This window comes from Microchirus variegatus, assembly GCF_963457635.1.
Source record: "Microchirus variegatus genome assembly, chromosome: 1".
In the NCBI taxonomy this organism is placed as follows: Eukaryota; Metazoa; Chordata; class Actinopteri; order Pleuronectiformes; family Soleidae; genus Microchirus; species Microchirus variegatus.
Genome location: NC_139802.1, coordinates 21770043 through 21792757, shown reverse-complemented (window position 1 = coordinate 21792757; position 22715 = coordinate 21770043). Strand labels below are relative to the sequence as shown.

Here is a 22715-nt window from a genome sequence, read left to right as displayed (position 1 = left end):
AAACTTTGAGCAGTTTCTTAGAAAAAGGAGAAGCCTAGTATCTAACAACCAGATTAGCGATCAACTATTAGCGATCCTTCCTACTGCAGCTTTAACAACCCAACACCGATTGACATGAATTTAATGTTTCTCCAACCGAATCCCATCCACTTCAAACCAGCACTGAAGAAAACACAAATCTCTCTCTCTCTCTCCACTTAATCTGAAAATGCTGCCCTCGTGTCGTAGCCCATTACTCACAATGAAAAACCTCATTGAGGAAATGTCTTAAAGGCCTAAAAGAAAAACATTTAACTTGTTCATTTATCGTTGGCTCTTACAAAATGGCCGCAGCAGCATCTTCATCTCTGAATATGATGCATACAGAACACAAATCCTTCACAGTGAAATAGATTTAGTTAGAAAGAAAAAGAAGCCTGGAAGCAGAGCACGGCTCATGAAAATGAAAGCTTTTGTTTGGAGTGTTTTTGGAGCCGCAGGGTAGTATTTAACTGAGACGTAGGAGGCAAAGCTGTAAAATAAACTCTCTGCTTTAAATCAACGTTAGTTTTTTGTGTAGTCAGGGAGAGAATCAAGCTGCAAATGTATGGAAATGGGTTTTATATGAACGAATGAATGAGTAACGTGAGTTGAATTGGACTTTGCTGTACGTGTACAATTTAACGGCAGTCGTAGAGTTACTTCTAATATATGTGTCAATCATTTTTTGTTGTTATGATGTTTCTCAGATTTGAAATTCCACATGCATACATTGGCTGTAAAGACTGTAAAAAAAAAAAACATTGTACTTTATATTCACCGTGCTTTGTTTTCCTCCTCCGTGAGAAAATTAGAAATGTCAGAGTTTGACACATGGAGACAGTCGTTAACAGTTAACACTGCTCAGCAGCAGCAGCAGCGGTGTGGAAAATGAAGCCGTAGCACATCTCAGCACATCACTCAAATAAAAAAGGGCAATTAATTCATATAAAAGTAAATTTATTACCACAAAAATAGGACATCCTTGTATGTAGTGCATAAATAGTATGAATAGACTGCGTTTCAGCCATGTTACTGTACATTCTGATGCAAACATGGAGGCGGGGAAAGACAAGTGAGAACCCTTTACAGAAAGAAAGGCACTGAAACAATAGCACAAGTCATGGATTATTACCCACAATCCTCTCCCTGGTTTCCTGCCGCCGTGCCCGGTGCCTCCGCCCTGCTGCCGTGGCCTCACCAGCACCGGGAGCGCGACGACGAGCTTGACGACCAGAGGTCACAGGATTGGCGTCAGAGCTGAGGTTGAGTGGTTGCAAATCTGTCGCACCGTATTTGTTAATTTGAATTTTAATAAAAAGGTACATTGTGTAAAAAAAAATGATGCAACATTTATCTTTTGCTTTAGCGCGTTGGAGAAGTAAGCGTCGCGTTCACTTAGCGTCAAAACTCAAAAGACACGGTGGTCCAAAATGGCTGCCAAGAATCGGGTGATTGTTCACTTCAAAATAAAAGTAATTTCACTGCCATTTTACAAACTGGACCCTAAAAAGCCGTTGAACATTGAAATGATGTATTTTCACTTCCACAGGTTTGAAGGTTTAAAATACTTAAATTATGCAGGTGCAACAGGCTCCAATCCAAAAAATCTGAGATTAAATTTGTCGAATACCAAGAAAAATATCCATTAATCCCGGCTCAAATTACACAAACAACACAACCAGTTACACTTTAACTTTTTTTTTACCACATGGGTCATGTGGTGCAAAACAACAACAACATAGCTCCAGTCGGGTGTTTAACCTAAACGTTGGGTTATCCTGATATTAATAAATCGGATTTTGGATTGGTCAAAAAAATTTGGTCTCTCACATTTTAGCACATTGCAAATACGTTTTGTTATTATTTGACTATTATTTGAACAATTTAAATCCCTTTTTTTTTGTCGATACAAAATTTAAATGGCTTTTAAAATTCGTAAAATCTGATGAGACACATTTACTTCTATAGGTTGTGTTACACATCTGCACCGAAGTTGATTTAAAAAAAAAAAAGAAAAGAACGCAAAAGCGACTGTGTGTGTGTGTAAACTGGTGTTTCTTGCTGAGCTGCTTTAATTACGTTTAGCTTATGCTCCGTCAGAAAGTGCAGACCTGGAAAACTTTCTTTTTAAAGTTACTAGGGTTTGAAAGAAAGAGCTGCAATTATGGGCCCGTTCATTTTTTTGGGCCACTAGGGGGCAGAAGGCAGACATTTTACTGCTTGGTGAAGTTGTTTTCTGGCGCAAACGGTTGCCCAAAGGTGTCGTCGTTTGGTCTCGTCTGAGAGTGAAATTAAAAGTTTTCTCTTTTGTGTATTTTACTTTTGCTGCTGCAGGATCAGGTGTTTAATATAGAAGAGGGTTTTTTGTTTGTTTTCAAACAAAAGTTCAAATCTTCTTCCGTAGATTTTTAAAATTGTTATTGAATTCTATAAAAGCAAATTATCCAATTATTACATGAGCCATTTCCCGTCCTACTCTTTCATAATGAGGCAATCAGAGACGACTTCGCCCCACTTATGCAACAAGCCTCTGGCGGCCTCTGCTGGTCATACTGGAAAGTGCAAATGTGGAAGCAGATTAACATTTTATAATAACAACAATGATAGTAATAATAATAATAATAACAACAGTCTTTAATCCTTCGCAGGTGAGAAGAGCTGCACGTTCAGACCATTTAAATCTTCCTCTTTGGACCCTGTTCAAACCTGGTATTCAGGGAATATGAAAATTAGAAGACTTTGAATTTCATGTGTCCACACATTATTGTTCAATTAAGTTCAAGTTGTGTTTCATAGCAACATTTGTCACTTTTTTAAAGTGCTGTGTCTTTGAAGATAGAAAGTAAGCAGGCAAGAAAGCCTTGGTATGTTATTTGATATATTGATATCCTGATTTTAAAGGTCTATTATGTAACTATTGTAGGTCAATTAGATTTTTTTGATTTTTTTTTACCTGTTGCAAGAAGCAGCTGGCCCTAATCTGGCCTCCATTCAAAACCCAAGAAATGTCCTCTGAAGTCATGGAAACCAGAGAGAGACATCAGTCTAAGGATCATTTGGACAATGACCAATCAATGACCATTCAGCGCGTTTAAACATGCACGTTAAAAGTCTGATTTTAGTCGGATTAAGGCGATAATTTACACGTTAGTCTAACTAGAATGGAGCTAGTCTTAGTCAGACTAATGTGATTCATAGTCTGATTACTATACTGCATGTATACGCTTAGTCGGACTGTAATCAGACTTGGTCCCCCGGTCTTTGATCTAGAAGCTAAAGGAGACGACGTATAAACTGCAGTACTGCACGGCAACCACAGGAGGGAAAGAGTTAAAAATAAACGCAAGGTTGTGCAAAAGTTCAATCATAAATCAACATATGAGCTCCGATTAGTGTTGAAAAAAACCCCCGTAAACTCAGCTGAGGAGGCGGTCTCTAATGTGTCTGATCCAAGGACACAAATCCTGTACACGATTGGATCACTCAAAACAGGTCTAAACGGGGGGCGGGTCTTAGATCAGGAGACATCCCTCTCAGCGGGACGGACGACAACAAGGGATTTTTTTTGGTTTTAATCAAAACAAGTCGAGTTGGACTGAAAATGAACGCATAAATGCTACGTGACGCCAGAGCCAGCACCAAACAACTTCTCTAGCTCTTCCTTTGGATTTAAATGTGTAATGCATATCAAAGAAAGACAAAAACAAACAGCAGGGGGGGCTCTGGTGATCACAGGAGTGCAGCAGTAGATCGGACAAACTTGGACTTTTTGTTTTTGGTACGGAGACATTTGTATGCATGTTTTGTTTTGTACGGAGAAGGCCACGTTTACGTCGGGGACAAAACAAAACCAAACAAACGTCTCTGCGGACAAAGTTGAGGAAGAGCTGATGATGATTTCAAAACAGAGTCCTGACCAGTCTCCTCCCCTTGGCTTTGATTCGAGGGAACGTGGCGCTCGTTTCTGTGCTGATGGGCTGCAAGCCCAAAGGAACGCTGCCGCCTTTCCGTCGCAACAGGAAGTCCACGCTCGACGACGTCATGGCGTAGAAGACGTTTCCTGTGGCAGGGATGACCAGTTCTGCAGTGGAGGGGAAGACGACAATAGAAGCAGAAATTGAGGTTTTTAAGAGTCTAAAACCAACATTTTACACCATAAAGACTCTCTGACATTAAATTCAAGGACTTTCCAGTACCAGTTCCCTCTAATTCAAGGACCGAATGTGCTGACACAGCTTAAGATGGGAGGGGCAACTTGTAAGAGCCAAAGATTGAGATCTTGGACAAAGTCAATCTTTCTAAATGTTCTTTGGTGAGACAGAGATCTTGGGATCTCTCTTTGCTTACTTTACTTGCTCATTGTTCTGCACAGAATCTCACGTCAACACAGAGAGAGAGACAGTGTCCACAACACCGCTAGTAATTACGACTCAGCGTTTGTCCTGCGTAGGCCGAGACTACGTATGTCAAGCAACGCAGGACGCATGAAAACAGTTGCAACTTTGCTTTTTTCTCTTCGCAAAATTCAAGCAATTCCAATGACCCATGTCTGTTTAAGGAGTGATTTTTAAAACCTTGAAATGTGTTTTTTCAAATTAAAAAATTTTCAAGGATTTTCCAGGACCTGGTTATTTGTAGCGCCAGTTCATCTGTAGGCGCGCGAACGGCGCAAAAGGAGCTAACGAGGCTAACTGCTGTTAACGCATTAACGTGCCCAGCACTACATAAACCAAACTGGAAAATTTACATGGGAATTATGGGATTTAATGATCATTTAAGGAAACCATGTCATATACAAATACAAAAAGTTTTGTTGTGTCATAAGCAGACATGCAAACAAAATGACACACAACTCCGAGTCATTGAATATTCCTGCGATTACAAATCAGATTGTTTTTAACCAAAATCATTATTCCCCAACTATATTTAAGTTCCCAACCTTCACTTTTGAAAATATCCAGTTTATTCCTGTTAATTCCCATGAATGCTGTCCATTTTTGGAAATTCCACGGAACTTTGCAACCCCGGGTTCCTTGTATGGTCATTTTTTTTTACCTTTTCCTTCAGGCAGGAGCTGGATCAGTTCGTACTTGGACGTCTGTTTGGGGTCCTGGTTGTGCTTCTCTAAGGCAGAGCTGATCACAGTGGGGGTCTTATCGTTGCTCGTAACCTGAGGCGTCGAGAGAGAGAATAATAGTGACACTAGAGGACAGCTTGATTTGCGCTAATGATATCCTGGGCTCCATTTCATCCTGAGGATCTGACTCTGATGACTATCATTAAGGGAGTCGTGCTGATAAGGGCAGTGTGTGTGTGTGTGTGTGTGTGTGTGGATATTTTGGGATGGAATCATGTTTACAGAATCATGGCTCCCGCTGCTTCTTCTTCTGCTGCTGAAATTGTTGGAATCATTACCAGAATGCTCCGGTATAAGTTGCCGTCCTGCAGGTCCATGCGTATCCGGATGATTCGCATGTCGGCCCCCGACCCTTGGATGTTGTTGTTGTTGGGCGGGTTGTTGCCGCAGGACGCCGACCGGCGGTGGGATTTCGTGGGAGTGGACGGGGTCAGTGTGGCGGGCGTGGAGTCGGCGGTGGGCGGGGACGAGTCCACGTCCAGACAGGACACGGACGGGGATCTCATGTGCTGCGAAAAGAACGAGAGAAGAGATAAGAAAAGGATTGTTTATCTTGGACTATTATGGATTATGGGATGATGACATGATCATTCTTGCCCTTTCGTCAAAGAACCAGCAAAACTGTTTTCACCTGTGCTAACATCATTGCACAAGGGTTTTCTAATCATCAATAGCCTTCTAACGCCATTAGCAAACACAATGTACCATTAGAACACTGGAAATGGGCCTCTATACACCTATGTACATATTCCATTAAAAACCAGACCTTTGCAGCTAGAATAGTCGTTTACCACATTAACAATGTATAGAGTGTATTTCTGATTCATTTAATGTTATATTCATTGAAAACTTTTGAACGGTAGTGTACCTGAACCTCACCACACGCCGCTGCCTCAGTCTCCACATTTGCATTTGGGCTCTTAACTCTCCAGTGTTCCTTTTTCAAAGGGCCACGTTTACACCTGTATCCATCAGGACGACTCGTGACGTCGAATCTCCCTCCCCTCAGATTTACACTAATCTCATACGCGCGACCTTTTCGAGAATCCAATTAACAGAAATCAATTGGCGTGACTGCGACCTTTCACTGCACCGTACACAAAAACAACAATTTAAAAAAAAGAAAAAAAAAGGGGAAAAAGGCGTTTGTTGTTCCTGCATAAAAAGCTACCGAAACAGTAATATTACCTTTGTGAGTTTTGATAGCAGGTTATTGACCGGTGAGGAGAATTCAAAGAGACTGTCGCTGTCGCCGGGCAGACTGGTCCGGGACCTGCTCAGGCTGTCAAATTCACAAAATAAAAAAACACATTTACACATTATTGTTCACATTAAATCATCATTCTTTTACCAAGCTCTTGACGTACTTACTCTGGACACTGAGTGATAATGACTGTCGGTGTAAGGCCACGTGGACTCGGCTCGCCGGGTGCTTCTATTTCATTGGACAGTCGGTAACTACGGCGGAGATAAGAACACATTTAATGACGTTTACAAGAAAAGAATTCAATATACACAATGGGTTTTTTTTACCTTTCCTCCTCAGTTAGCGTGGGCACACTGTGATACCACTGTGAGAACGACTCATCGGTGCTGAAAACACAGTTTTTACAGGAAGACTGCAGCAGCCGTATCTGAGCCAAGACCTCAAATTCCTGTGAACGCAGAGTTTTGTATCACCACCAGGTTTTATCATCATCATCATTAAAATGGAAAGAAAATGTTGCTGTATCTCCAAGAAAAGGGTGATTTCCAGCAATCACTATCACACTCTGTTCAATTTAAACAAAACTTTTAAAGCTGTAACAGATAGTTCGGGGTCCGGACACACTTTCTCACAGATAAATAGCTCGGCTAATAAAATCTCTGCCTGCTACCGTCTACACATGTTTGGTACGTTTGTGTCACTTATGTATGTTTTGTATGTGTTGCTTTGAAAAAGCATCGTTTCACGAAATATCGCCATCCACCCAAAACCACCCGGAAAACAACTGTAGTGCATATGCCAGGCCTGTACGTGGCACTGTAATGCTGCTACACCAAAAGCTTCATTATTATTATTTATTTATTTATTTATTTTTTATCTAAAGTTTTATTCGAACAAGTGTACATCACAAAACAGAGACAGGATGAAGAAAGCCAGGACGACTAAGGAAAGAAAATGAACGTCAAAATAAAGCGTACGGACCAAACAATCTCCAAGCACAATAGGGTGATGACAACAAAGACATAATTTTCCTAAAGTAGTGTTTTTGTTGTCTTAAGGCCACATTATACTTCTCCGACTGCGTAATGCGTTATACGACTGCGTAACCACGGAGACCCCTCGAGCCTTCATACTTCTCTGTCGTGGTGACGGATACGCACTGCAATTTCCCACCTGAACAGTAGGGGTCGAAAGACTGTTGATGATGCTGAATAACATTGAAACAGTGGCCGTTTCTCACTTTTCTGTGTCCCGGAAGTTTTAAGATAATTTGAGGCGAGAAATTAGCCATTTAGAGTCTAAACATGTGCTGTGTGTATTACGATATGACGTATTTATAGTTTGGCAGCGATGCTGTCGGCGGTGATCAGCTCTGTGGACGCTCGGTGTGCACTGTGGCCGGCACAGAGCAGCGTTAGCTCGGCCTGTCCTGAGGACCAATCGCAGCTCTTGCCGTCTCCGTTGTCCCTCGACAGAGTGACGGACACAAAAATATTTTGTGCAGTCGGAGACGACGCAGAGGCTCTGCAACAGACTCTCCGGCGACGCGTAGTAAGTAAGGAGTATAAATTGGGCTTAAATGAACACACAAGGGTGGTATTTTATTATTTCCCCACAAAATACGAAACGTTTTTTAGGGTTAGGGTTAGCTTCCAAAACGCCGTTTCCGTATGGATGAAATGCCGAACTTTGGCTTTGGATATACCTGGACCCATTTTCATGTGGACAGTCCCCAAGTCCCAAGTCAGAAAAGGCCGTCTTATTATGAGATAAAGCGGGTGTTTTTGCAATTAAGGTTTTAGAGAGCAGTGAAGAAGGCCCTGAGGGTTAGGTACCAACAAACTCTATCTGGAATATTCTGCTCTTAGCTCCAGTCTGTCGACGTTCAACTACCGATAAATAATATATCATAATAATAATGCTAAAGACTGTAAAGTATTGTGAATTTCTCTCACAGTGGTGGTGAGGCCTTTTGTTCCCCCTCTGTCCCTGCTGTAGTAGCTCATATAAAGGGAGAAGAACCTTCTCTCTTTAACATCTCAGCCTCTTATCTCTTAAGAGTAATAACGCATTGCAACACTCACCCTTCTCCTTTTGTCAAAGTTGATGTAGCCGTTCTGCAAAGGAAGTGACGTGACATAAGACTCCACCATTAAAGTCAAAGACAGAGCAGCTTGAAAACAAGGAGACAAACTTACATCGAGTCTGTCTTTGACCGCCGTGTCCAGCATGGTGAGGTCTGTGAGGAAGATGCCCAGGTACGGCACAGTGCCCAGAGCACTGGACTGTGTAAGACAACAAGAAGAAAAACAAGACGGCAGTTCAGCAGTTGCACTGAGGTTTCTCTTCACACCGTAAAAAGAGATTTGACAGTGAAGGATTTTTCGAGCGGCTGCCTGCAGCACACTCAACAGTTCTCTGTTCTGCTTCACTGGTCGATCCCTCTAACCCTCCATCAAACCACTGAACCACCCCCGCTTAGCGGGAGTGACAACAATATCAGTGTTTGAATGTTGCATTTTGCAGCAAAACTCTATTTTCAAGAGTCGTTTGGGGGATATAATCCGTGATTAATCTTGCAGTAAAGCCACAGAGCTTTTTTATTAATGTAATTTTAATAACTCAAGCCCAAATGGTGTGTGGGTTGGCTGGTTTTATTGGCTGGTAATGGCTTATCACATTTACTTCATAGGTATCTGCCCTATGGTATCAGTCTATATGATGTCCGATATGTGCTGATACGGAACATTTTCTACGGAACATAAAGCAGATGCTTGGGCGTAATGTGGAGATGGGAACAATACATTAATCCCAAACAATGGGAGAAAATACTAAATATGAAATTTAACTATGAGCTAATTAACCTTTGTAGAGCCGAGAACAGTGAAGAGAAACAAATAAACCCAGATGTTATTATTATTATTATTATTATTATTATTATTATTATTATTAATAACTTTTTTTTCTCCACAGAAAAAAGTTCTGCTCACACTATCAGAGCTTATGTTTTCTGATTCTAGAAACATTAAGCTAAAATAAGCTACAAGCTGATGTAGTTTCCATTTGTCATGGCAGAAATAGAAGAAAAAAAACAAAAAAAAAACAGTTTTCACTTCCATAAGAAGAAAATATACTAGTACATAGTACAGATTTAACGACAAGCTAGTTTCTATTTTATAGACCTAGAAACAGCAAGAGTATCAGATTTTTTTAGTTAGATGTGCTGCTAAACTTTTCTGATTCAAGAGGCATTATGCGAGAAAATGCGAGTTTCCATTTCTCCACCCAGAAATAGTGAAGGGAAATAATTAATTTTAACCACAAGAAGAAAAAGATGCTAAGTATAACATTAGGAACAAGATAGTATCCATTGTAGACCTAGAAACTGCAAAAGAATCAGATTTTTTAAAAACCTCTATAATTGGAAAAGATTAGCTACAAATTTAGCTTCATGATAGATGTGTTGCTAATCTTTTCTGATTCCTGAAGCATTAAGCTACAAATTTAGCTACGAGTTGGTTTCCATTTGTCCACCCAGAAACGGTGAAGAGACGGAATTTATTTGAACTACAAGACGAAAAAGAGGCTAAGTACAACATTTTGCAACAAGCTAGTTTCCATTGTATAGACACAGCAAAAAAAATCTGAATTTGAAACCTCTAGAATTAAGAGAAACAAAACTTGTGGGAAAAATACCAAATTTAGCCACAAGCTAGTTTCTGTTGGGGTCGTACCTATGTTCCCCGGGTCCTATGTTCCCCTGTCACATACAAAGTGGGGAACATAGGACCCGGGGAACATAGGACCCGGGGAACATAGGTACGGTCCCCAAATTTAGCTACGAGTTGGTTTCCATTTGTCCACACAGAAACGGTGAAGAGGCGGAATTTATTTGAACTACAAGACGAAAAAGAGGCTAAGTACAACATTTTGCAACAAGCTAGTTTCCATTGTATAGACACAGCAAAAAAATCTGGATTTGAAACCTCTAGAATTAAGAGAAAGAAAACTTGTTGGAAAAGTACCAAATTTAGCCACAAGCTAGTTTCTGTTTATAAACCCAGGAACAGAAAGCAAAACTGTTTGTTTTTTTATTAGCTAGAAGCTATTTTCAGTTGGTTACCCAGTAAGGTTATGTTAATTGCCCTGGCTTCTTACTGACACATTAAAAACACTGCAGTCTCATGTGACATCAGATTGACTAACGTAAAGGCTAATGTCATGACCATCCCTCCATATGCCCGAAAAGTACTGACGAGTTCTCGGAATCTGTGTCCTTGAAAAGAATTTGCAGGGTCTTGCGTCATTTCTAATTCTTTTCAAAGCCATCAAGGGCCTGTGGGGGGCGTAGAGTCCTTCAGGCTAAAAACAAACTAAAAACATTTGGTATTCACACCAGACATAGGCTCTTTAAAACCCCCATATTGTTTTCATGAACATGTGCATTGAAAGAAGAGACAAACGCTGGACCACTTTGACTGAAACTATCTGAAACAACAAAATTCCTCTTAATCAGGGCTGCAAAAATTGACATTCTGACATTTTCGGCGGACCGGACAACAAATTGATTAATCAAGAAAACACTCAATATTGGGTCCCATAATGTGTTTCTGTGTGTTTCCACTGCGCTCACCTTATTGACATGTCTGTTGTTGAGTCTGATGTCAGTGTTGGCAAACTTTGACGTCCCCTCCTGCAAGACAACGGGAAACAAGGGACATTTGTGACTGTTGACCTTAAAAAAACCAACAGTTTGCAAGAAAGAGTTGAGTTGTAATATGATGAGCTTCATGGTCAGGTTGAAATAACTAAGATATTTACACTGAAATGTAAAAAGTAACACAATAATGCCATGGAAATTTAATTAGTTTTTTTTGCACATGAAAGAAAATTACGCTTAGGTCCCTTTTTTTGCATTCCATTTTCAGAATTAAAATTGGGCCGTGCCATTCTTACATTTGGAAACAACTGTTGAGTGTGAGTGATGAAATATTAAATATTACAGGGAATTAATCACATTATGACATTGATAAATGTCTATATGAATAACAAAAAAAATGGATAAAAACAACTATGTCAAGGCAACCCTTAATTATGACCAAATTTTTAACCCATATTTTAACCCTTTTTGGCATTAATAAATGGTACGCTCCATCACAGCTCATTCTTGAGAGCTGTCATGACAAACTTGGCGTTTGTGGAGAAGACAGTCTGTCATAAACGAGCGTGCTAATAAACTGTTATTACACTGTCAAGCGCATCGATGAGAGACCGCTGAATAATCCTCTTCTCCTCTAACCTTTATTACTCTGAATCATTCATCCAACACTGTACTGTGTCTGCCAGTCACTCATTTTAATAAACGTGGCGAGATTCAGGGACGGGAGAAAGTGCTGACTGAGCAAATCAAAGGGCAACAGACAGCAGAGGTGGAGTGACGCTTTGGAAATGTACGCTCATGTTTGGATGAAGTCCTGTGGGGACAATGTGGACAAAAATCACAGGCAAATATTCCGACGCTAGATATGGCTCAATATCGTTTTTTTTTTTTGTTGGATAGGCTGATACCAATATCACAACTACTTTTTTTTAACAACACATTTATGTTAACAACACATTTGTGCTATACAGGGTGTCAAATTTAGCTACATCTACTGGTGAAGTTGGACTGAATTTCCCTCGCCTAACAATTCCCTTCCAAGTGCGCTGGGGAACTTTCTCTATTGGCGCTTTTGGTGCTGCTCTCAGTGTGTGGAGCTAACGGGAGAAGCCAATGAGATGCATTCAACGACCGTGGTAAATGTACAGTAATCACTTTTGCGGGATCTACAGCGCGTCAAGCTTAGAGGATCGGAATTTAGCTTACTCTGACTCTTCTACGTTTGCGCTCCCTCACTTGTTCTCTGCGCTGTGTTTTTTTTGTTTGTAATTCCACCTGGCACTCCAACAAAACAATTGTAAGTATCTAACTTTTGGCAGACGTTACACTCTTAGAAATAAGGGTTCCAAAAGGGTTCTTCTACAAGGGCTGAGGTTCTACCTGGAACCATTTGCTTCTGAAAAACCCTTTCCTGAAGAAAGGGTTTTTCAAGGGTTCTTGGTAACACTAACGGTTCCAGTAAGAACCATTTTGATCCAGAGAACCCTTTAACCCCTTTCCTGAATAAAGGGTTTTAAAAGGGTTCTTGGTGGAACCTTCCAAAAGGGTTCCAGGTGGAACCTTTATAAAAACCTGGAGCACAAAAGGGTTCTCCTAAGAGGACAAGTCGGAGAACCTTATATGGTTCTACTTAACACTTTTATTTCTAAGAGTGAGAGACAGACAGCGACTCCAAGCCCAGGACTACTTACCAGTCCAATGAGCTTATTAGCTAATCAGTAGGCAGCTTCCTAATGCCTGTGTTGTTTGAAAATATCGACGCAAATCTAATTCCACAGAACTGTATAACAGAAAAGCGCTACCAAATCTTAAAATGATGGTTAGTTTGTCCATTCTAAAAACTGGTGCAGCGGTGGCTCAGTTGGTAGAGCATCTGCCCCATACGCTGAGGTTGACCTCAGCTGCAGGCGACCCTGGTTCAAATCCTGCACCAACTAGTCTTTCTTGCATGTCATTCCCCATCTCTCTGCCTCCTGTTTCCTGTCCCTCTCCACTTTACTATCATTAAAGGCAAAAAGGCCCCCCCCCAAAAAAAAACAAGACGTGGTTTCAAAACAGTTTCATTGTTGGGTAAAGAAAAACAATAATTGTACAATCGGGTGATTGTACAATTATTATATATTCAATGAAACCTCCACAACATGGCTCAGCTAAAAAGCCGTAGCTAATACTATCAGATTTCACATTTCTATCTTCCATGATAATCTGATCCAGAACTCATTTTTATACTAAATATCATCTCCATTAAATGCACAATCACAGCAAATCATAAACGCAGCAGGTTTCCTCTCGACTCACTGACACAGTAAAAGCTAAATACGAGGCATGTCTTCAGATGTGTGTTGACGTGCGGTGACAGCGTTGACAGAATCAGGCCAATGCTGCTGCTGCTCACACAGATTGGAGCAGAGTTTGTGTCTGGTCTTTAAACAAGTCCTAAATCTCTCACAGCGAATGTTGTTTTCAGCAGAGTGTGTGTGTGTGTGTGTGTGTGTGTGTGTGTGTGTGTGTGTGTGTGTGTGTGTGTGTGTGTGTGTGTGTGTGTGTGTGTGTGTGTGTGTGTGTGTGTGTGTGTGTGAAGACATGAATTTGGTCCACTGGTGAGTAATAAATGTCTCATGCTGCTGTTAAAAAACTGATCAGGATGTTAAGAGCTACCAGTCAAAGTCCAGGGGTGGGTCCTGTTAAAACAACAATTATATGGTTTAATCCCTCAATAAAAATCAATATAATGTTGTGCAAAAACACCGTCTGTTCGTTTGAAAGAAGTTTAAAACCACTACCGATCTGTGCTGCCTGAGAACTAAGGGTTAAACGGGAGCTCTTTGGTGTTCAGATCTTCATTTTCATGGCTATAAATACATCCATTGACCCAAATATCCTTATAAATATGTTTTACTGTATGTGCATGTTCTTCTTATTCTATTTTCTACACCAATATAAAGTCAGTTGAGTGTTGACACTGCGTCAAAGGCTGCTGGCAAAGACTCAAAACCAATATCTATCCATGGAATGAAAACACAATAAGCTAAATATACCCAGAGAACTATAACCATCGTAGAGCAAGCGTATCGTATTAGCATCGCAAACAACTGCAGGAGTGTCGGAAAGGTGTTGATGTCAAATAGAGAGGTTAGCATTAGCATTAAACATGTAACCAGGCAGGAAACAGCTGCTCTGTTAACATAATATAATACATTTTCACCAAAACCGGTGAAAAACAGAGAAAGCCACATGTTTAAAGTTGTCATAAGAACGGTTGATGATCGAGATGACATTTTTGGGTTTGAGAGTGTCAGGAGGCTTACAGGAGCTCCTACGTTTAAATTTGTAAAAATTGTGTGCAGATTGACAGAGAAATTACTGTTTTAAAATCACCCTCGTCTTCTTTTTACAAAAAACTCCAAAGCAGAATTTTAACATGGCGGTCAATGGCAGCTTTGACCAGCAATCGCTGCGCTTTTCAGTGATTTTAAGAAAAACTACAAGTCTTAGAATTAAAACAACACCGGGGTAGACAACAGCCATAGCAACAATTTTTGTGATTATTTTCCTTGACCTCCTGGTATGAACCTTAAACTGTTTTATTGTATAAAAACCATAATATATATAAAAACTTTCACTTAGGTGAGAAAAGTCCCAAGTCTTGTGACCCGTTTAAAGTTTCAACCAAGTCTCTAGATTAAAGTATGACGACACTGTGAGGCTCTGAAGAGGGCTGGGTTGTGATCATTTTTCCGAATGTTTCCCATTCATGTGTATGAAAAAAAATGTGTGCAGTTTTTTGCGAATTTGGTCGCCATGGTTACTCAAGATGCTTAGAAAAGTCATGGCACACGATCAAACTGCACATTTTGACATAGGTGTGAAAAACAAACTTTTGGCGGACTCACCTCCTTCAGCAGCTCTCTGCTCTGGGAGTAGTTGTCCTTCTCGGAGAATATTTCGGACAGTTCCTCGTATCTCCTGATCGCTTCCCTGCAAAAGAACCAAATCAATCAATCATGTGATTTAGAGCAGAGGTGTCAAACCTACGGCCCACCACTCAAGGAAAACTATGGCCCATGACCTTCTCATCCTTGATACAAGAAAACATGTAATAATAATGCAGTTGGATGTATTAATCACTTCATTCACTTTGAGTCACTTCCATAGAAAGTAATGCAACTCAAAGTTGATAAAGGCAAAGTTATCCAGCAGCACACCTGTCCGTTTCCTGCCACGTCCTCCTCAGCCGGTGGATGGGGTTACTCTGCAGGGCCGACACAATGGCATACAGCGAGGAGAAGTTCTTTCTGGCTCGGCACTCCTGTTGAAAGGAGGATGAATGAATGAATGAAACACACACACATACACACTGTAAATGAGAAAACCTGTGCATTTTGGCTCTGTCAAGTATTAAGTTACAGCGTCTGAATAATGTATACTCCGCTAAAAGGAACCTGCTCGTGACAGTGCGTTGGCAGTGACCCACTAACTCACTTTGGTCTAACAGGATGTTGGCGTCTGTGCGAGCGCGAGAGCGAGCGGTTTTGTTGTGTCTATGCGATGACAAACGGAGCTGCAGAAAGGAACAAGAGCATTTCAGAGAGCACAGCCCTTTAAAACCAAGGCTTTAAACCACTGGATCCAGGAGAACTTTCTGAGATTTACACATCTGACCTTGTTAAACTGGACTGAACCATCTATCACCACAAGGTGGCAGCGACAGGACACATTATGGCACTTTTCCGCACGACAGTTCGAGCACTACTTGAATCAAAGCCAACAATGCCGAATTGTAATCCAGTTAAAAAATTACTTAAAAATCCCTGAAATCATTGCATTAATCTCAAACATTTAGCAATGGAAATGTCTAAAATCTGGTGTATTTAGCGACAGCACTCAACGGTCAATCAATTGTGAGCCGAATCATGACCTCGTTCAGCGCTATTTCAGTTCAGTAGCTGTCTAAGAAGTACTGAACGATTCTGTGAACAAATCTTTTTTTAATCAACTGATTCTAATGATTCGGTTACATCGAAAAACAACTGCTTTATAAGTCGCTAGTTTGTGTCGCGTAGAAAACGGACGTGATACCAACTCGAGTCGAGTCGAGCTAGAATTGTATAATGGAAAAGAGCCAATAGTTCATGGACTTCCTGTGTTTGCTTGGTGTGCTGTAGATCTCGCAGAAGTGATTACATTTATCGGGGTCGTTGAATGCATCTCATCAGCTTCCCTGAAGAACCCTGCATCACAATCACTAGCTCTCATGCTCTGTATTTTAGAATATTTTTGGATATTTGACTATATTTCGAATTTTATTTTTGCTAGAAACTAATTCTCACCAAAATTTTAGGGGAACATAGTTGGGTGACAAAAAATAATGTGTAAATCTTGTGTTGCTAACAGAGGCACAAACTTATAGATAAGCACATGGTGATGAAAACATAATGGTGGTAATTAGTGGCGTCGTAGAAAAATAATTATTCTGAAAAGAATAAAAAAAAAGTGCTCATGTGACTGAACTACCCAAGGACAAGGACACTGCAAACGTTAATGTGCACAGTAACAGTTAATCCACATTTCCTCTTGTGAAACCTTGTTGTTTCTTAAGCAGATTTAAATGTTGGTACTGCTTTCCTTTCACGTCGTACACTGACTTGTCTGACACTGACTTGTCTGACACTGACTTGTCTGACACTGAGTCTTTTTGTTCACACAGTACATGCTTTTCTTCATGTACTGGAACATTATGTACAAAAAAATGCTGATTCGTAACAATCTCCTCTTCAATCATGTGACAAACTGTAAAACTGTCAAAAAACAAGAAGAGCACAGTGTTTCCTGCTGCTGCAGCATAAAGACAAAAACCATCAAAACTTCAATAATATGTTATAATATTTGCTCGCAGCCACTCTTTAAAGTGAAATTATCAACAGAAGCAAAAACAGACTCTGAGATGTTACGTGCAGAGTCTGAGTGGAGAATAGGATTACGATGAGAGGATTATGTGGGTTTATTGTAGGAAAAATGCACAGTGGAGTGTTTTTTTACTTTTGTTGATTTTTGGTTTTTATTGCTGCACCAACCTCTGCCACGCTGATCCATTTCTCCAGGAGACGAGCTCTCTGCTGGCTGCGCAGCTTCGTGGGACAGAGGCAGGACGCTAAAACCGCTTTAGCCAACTTGTTGAACTGACGTACGGTGGCCCGCACAGACCAACAGACGCCTTCCCTCCCCTTCTTGTCCCTCTGCGACCACAGAGAGCCGAGGCAGTGGTACGGGACCAGACGGACAAACAGCTCCTGATGAAGTGACGAGAATAATTAAATCAGTGGTTATTTCCTATTAACAAGAAGAAAATCCTGAACATTGTCTAACGGCATGGTTCTCAAACTGTGGCACGTGTAACACCAGTGGTACGCAAGCTCCCTCTGGTGGTACCAGGGTATGTTGATCAGAGTGGAGCTGAGGGATTTTTACAGGAGTGTGTAGAAAATGAAACAAATAAATGAGTGGTGGGCACGTTAACAGCGTTAACCGCATTGGCGTTATTGCATGGCATGTTTCCATGGCAACTGAGCGGAAAAAGATGCGTGTGACGTCGTGTTTATGTGACTCCCGATTAAAGTAAGTCTCTAAAGTAATTCTAAACTTTAAAAACAGAGGCACACAGACGCAGTACACAGGTACGCTGGTTATTTGTAGTACTGTTCTTTTTGCTAGCGACTGCAGGCATATTTCTGAGCCGGGTTAACATGCATAAAAACTTAGCATGAAGGTCAGGTGTGGAAGAAATGTGATATTGACATAATGCTCAGACGCGTGCGTTGCACCAGTGCTCTATGGCACCCCCCCCCCCCCCGAGTTGAAACGTGGATGGAGATTAGCCAAAGTTGCACTGAATTTCACAAAACTTGTTCTAACTTGTATGATCATTGACGTCTAACAACAAAAATGCTGTGGCTGTAAATAAACCCACCGTCTCGATCCTGGTGAGCTGCTCAGCGATGAGCGGCGCAGGAAATCCCAGGACGCTGGTGGGTTCAAACGTGGAGGCGTCAGGAGGAGGAGGAGCACTGGTGAAGCCGCTCCGATCTGAAACGGGAGGAAAGTGATCAGTGAAACCGCTCTTCAAACAAACGCCGTATTATTACAAAAATCCACTTCCAGTTTCTCTCACAGACATATAGCACATACTGTTTCAATACACATGTGGGTGCTGGGCAGTATTGACTTAATGACCGAGTACCAAAATATGTGCCCACCATTTGTTGCTCTAAGAAAAACACTCTTTATTACCATGCTCAGTACTAACCCACCATTAAATAAATAATAATATATAATAAATAATCTAGTTATAAGGAGTTATTAATGAACGATAAATACGTTTTGCATCATAAATACATTTCTATTGTAGAGCTGACAAAACCAAAAAAGTATCTTTAAATGACTTGACATTTTCTGTAATTAGGGTCAGCATCACCCTGAACAAGTATCCGTCGGAAATATTTGCAAACCTCTTAAGGAATAATTTTAATGATTTTTTGAAATTCAGGAAATTATCCATTTGCCCTGATGCACTTTGACAGTGAGCTGACTTTATTCGCGAAAACAAATAGTATCTTGAAATGACTTACCATTTTCTATAATAATCACCCGCATCACCCTGAACAAGGATCCATTGAAAATAATTGCAAATTCTGAGTTTAAAGTCAGAACTCAAATATTTTTTTCCTGTGTCTCACTCATAGAAAAGCAAAAAAAACAAGTCAAGTTGACCTGTGTAAGAACTGTATGATGGAAAAGGGCCATTAGCAAACAGCAGCGCAGTTTAATGATGTAAAACCACCTTTAAAAAGCATCTACTCATGATTTAAAGTGATCAAAATTGAGGCACACTCCTCCACAAACACCTCACACATTCAGGCTTCGACAGTGAAACCCCTGTTCAAACATTACAGACCTCTGTGGGCATCGGGGAGCAGAGCTTTCTCGCTGAGCTCCTCTGCGATCCTGAGGAGGCGAGCGCGGAGGTCGGCCGCAGACGACGAGTCCTGCGGGAGCAGAGGAGCCAGACGCAGCAGACGAGCGGGCTCCTTCAAACTCCGGAAATCTTCAGGGTACTCCGTGAGCCACGTTCTGAACACAGTGCACACCGCTCTGCAGGGAATGATTTTGATTCAGCGTTTTCATTAAATGTTATGGATTGCAAGCTCAGTAAGTGATAGGATCTCTCGTTTGTAGCCTTGACATCCACAAAAAAAATCAAACAAACAAAAGTTTTTTATCGCTTCTGCAGGGGTTAAACTGTTCAGCAAACAAGAGAATGAAGAGATATGTTATATAAATATATAGAGGGCCTGCATCTGTGTCTACATCTAATCCTGGTTGAAGCCCATAAACAAGATGTTGCAGACAGAAATTGATTCAACATATTGATTTTTTTTTTTCCAAGGCGACGCCAAAGTTGGCAAGAAATTACACTTGTGGAGGAGCTTAGATGAGAAAAGCAGCTTAGAGAGGTGTGTGTGTGTGTGTCCGTTATTTAGAGAGGAAACAAAGCAATCAAGATTTAAAAGATTCTTTCTTTTTAAAAGTACAAGAAACAAGCCACAAAATGAAGGGTAGCGCTCAAATGTGAGATGATTCTAATGAAATCACATCTTCTAATAAAAAGAGACTGACATAAATAAGAATTAAACCCTTAAATACTGACCCACTTTGACATTTGGCAGCAGAAAAATGCCTGAATTTGACATAAATATCATGGAATACCGAGACTAGACTAATGACAGGTAACATGACAGACTTACTACTGTTTACTGAGGGAAAGATGAGGTCATGAAACAGGTGAGGACCACAGTATTAGGAAGCGGAGAATCAGGGGAAAACACAAGGGAAGGAAGGAACAAAAAAAACCAAGACAGACCACAAACACTACTCAGTAAAACAGGAAGTCAACGAGACGAGAGAGATACAAATATCACCTTAAAATATATATATATTGTTAGCTGACAGAACATAAACACAGAAAAGTCAAACGCTCCACACAGATGTGAGACTCACTTGTTGAACGATTGTCGCCTATGGCTCCTGTCGCTGTCTCCAGGCGGTTTCTCCAACCTGTCAACAACAACAACATCGACCAGAAAACACTTAGCGGAGGAGAAAACGAGGAATAACGTCATTAAAATGTGACGTGGCTCTGCTGCGTCACGTCATAAAATGTGTGTTAATAGGCTTCCTGGTCTCAAGATACGTTTTAAGCAAAGTTCCTAGTCGGATGTTTTCAACTGGAAAAACCTCCTCAAGTCAGCGTCAGAAAGTTGTAGCAGCCTCACAAACCCTCATTAAGCAATACCACCAGAAATCGTGGGGGGGCAGTATGGAGTCAATAGTCCAGAAAACGACCAAGTAGCAACCTAAAGAGTGACTGTAAGACGACTGTGGTTTGATTCAAGCAGCTAACCAGCGAAGCTAGTCGTCAAAAGTCACAGGTTATTTGGCAAACTCAAACAACATAGTTACAACACTTACGACTGATTTAGTGCGGTGTTTGTATGGGGGAACTCCAGTATGGAGAGCCATCGCAGTCAAAAACAAACAAAAACACAGAAATAATTAAATAAATAAAAAACAGAAATAAATAAGAAATAAAAACTAAAAACAAATAAATAAAAACAGAAATAAACAAATAAAAACGGAAATAAAAAAATAAAAACAAATAAAACCAGAAATAAATAAATGATAAAGGAAATAAATAAATAAAAATAGAAATACATAAATAAAAACAAAAATACATACATTAATAAAACCAGAAATAAATAAATAAATAAAACCAGAAATAAATAAATAAAACCAGAAATAAATAAATAAAACTGGAAATAAATAAATGTGGCTTTTGGAAATAAAAAGAAAAGTTTAGTTATTTATTCATTTATTTCTGTTTTTATGTATTTATTTAATTTTGACTTAGATGGATCTCCATACTCCAGGTTCAGGGAGCACAACCTAGGAAATCCAGAGTTTCCATGCAAGTATCTCCTCCATGCTCTTATTCTTATTGTTCTTATTTGTTTCTATCTTGTACAGTATTTCTTTTCCTTCTTGTACAATGATAAGAAAGATATAAAGTTTCCCGTAAATCATCAGAGGAAAAAGATCGTTTAATGCTGCAGTCATACACTGACAGAATAACTTTAGGACATCTCTTGGCATACTGTCACTGCCGTAGTTATTATTATTATTATTATTGTTGTTGTGGTGAGAGAAAAGCCTCTGTCACCTGTCAGTGAGGATGTCCAGCACTCTCTCGGTGGACGTGAACGAACGATAGGTGGAGAGGAAGATGGTGATGAAGGAGGAGTCTCCCATGGAGAAGGAGTGAAGGAGGTGGAGCACGAGCTTCTCCTCTGTTCCTGCTTTGACGCACTGCGAGCGAGTCGCCGCCGACTGAAGGGGAAGCAGGAAGGAAGAGGAACGACAGGAAGTTCATGTTTGTGTTATTATATAAATGTGGATTTGTGTGTGTGTGTGTGTGTGTGTTACCGATGGAGCGGTGGTTCCTCCATGCTGCTGTTTGACCACCACGGTGTAGATCACTCCGTCCTCCTCTTCCTCTACGACAGTGGACTGCAGAGCAGGGGGGAAACCACAGTTTAGTCACAACTCAGCTGACACTGATTTAACATCATCAATGTAAAATGAAATACATTTAAAGAGCTAAACACAACACACAGTTTTTGATCAAAAATAAGGACTGAGACTGAGTCCACGTACGAGTTTAAAAGGCAGAGACTGACTCAGTGGGCTCAATTATTAAAGATTAAATGTAAACACAGACGCTGTTGTTTCTCCTATCAAAGTTATATAAAACGTCACAATGACGATCCAGAAAATTAAAGTTCTATTTCAGCTCTTAAGCGGGGACTCCAAAAAAATGTAAACTGTATTAGTGACACAATTGCATAACATTTTATAATCACAATCAAACCTGTGAACAATCTGTCTTCCCCTTTGAATATATATATATATATATATGTACAGACGCATATATATATATATATGTGTGTGTGTGTATATATGTGAAGATGTATATATGTGTATATAATGTATGTGTATATGTATGTGTATATATATATATATATACACACATATATACATATATATACACACACACACACATATATAAATATCTATATATATAGATACATATATATCTATCTTTATCTATATATATATTTATGTGTCCAAAATTGTGCTGGCTGATCAGCTGACACTAATTTAATTCCCTAAATTCATTTACGGAGCCAAACACATGACTCACATGATCACACAGTTCTATCAAAATAATGATTGACAGGTCAAATATTTGAAATTTTTCAATAATCAAATTTGGGCAATTGTGATCATGAAATAACAAGTTTTTGTTCTAGGAAACTTTTTAAACATTGCTAAGTTACTTCTCTATTGACTTTTTTTATGTGTTTAATATTACATTTATTTTATGTTCAATAATAATATAGCAACAAAGCAACATTTTTCACTTTTAATGATTTCTTTTTCAAAATGGCGCAAAGAAACCAGACAATATTCACATGTTAATGATTAAATTATCTCTAACAAGGAATATTCCGATATCAAAATAGTTGACGGTTAATTCAGTTTTCAGTTAATACTCGAATAATCGTTACAGTTAAATT

The 22715-nt window shown here is 40.0% G+C and overlaps 1 protein-coding gene across 4 annotated transcripts in view; it reads right to left on the bottom strand.

Moving 5' to 3' along the window:
- Positions 1-131: 131 nt before the first annotated feature.
- Positions 132-22715, bottom strand: part of rgl2 (ral guanine nucleotide dissociation stimulator-like 2) — a 40439-nt gene continuing 17855 nt past the window's right edge. For 3 of the 4 annotated variants that reach the window (XM_083889115.1, XM_083889116.1, XM_083889117.1), the window contains 17 exons: positions 21562-21645; positions 21299-21465; positions 20080-20136; positions 18977-19173; positions 17993-18108; positions 17100-17315; positions 15231-15334; positions 14919-15003; positions 10999-11058; positions 8564-8650; positions 8450-8482; positions 6692-6813; positions 6530-6616; positions 6347-6440; positions 5437-5667; positions 5077-5191; positions 132-4102 (listed from right to left, as the gene is read on the bottom strand). In XM_083889115.1, the coding sequence (XP_083745241.1) occupies positions 3921-4102; positions 5077-5191; positions 5437-5667; positions 6347-6440; positions 6530-6616; positions 6692-6813; positions 8450-8482; positions 8564-8650; positions 10999-11058; positions 14919-15003; positions 15231-15334; positions 17100-17315; positions 17993-18108; positions 18977-19173; positions 20080-20136; positions 21299-21465; positions 21562-21645 (2037 nt within the window). In that variant the 3' untranslated portion in view covers positions 132-3920. Of the gene's footprint in view, positions 4103-5076; positions 5668-6346; positions 6441-6529; positions 6617-6691; positions 6814-8449; positions 8483-8563; positions 8651-10998; positions 11059-14918; positions 15004-15230; positions 15335-17099; positions 17316-17992; positions 18109-18976; positions 19174-20079; positions 20137-21298; positions 21466-21561; positions 21646-22715 lie in introns of all 4 variants that reach the window. The other variant, XR_014592817.1, reaches the window with a different exon arrangement.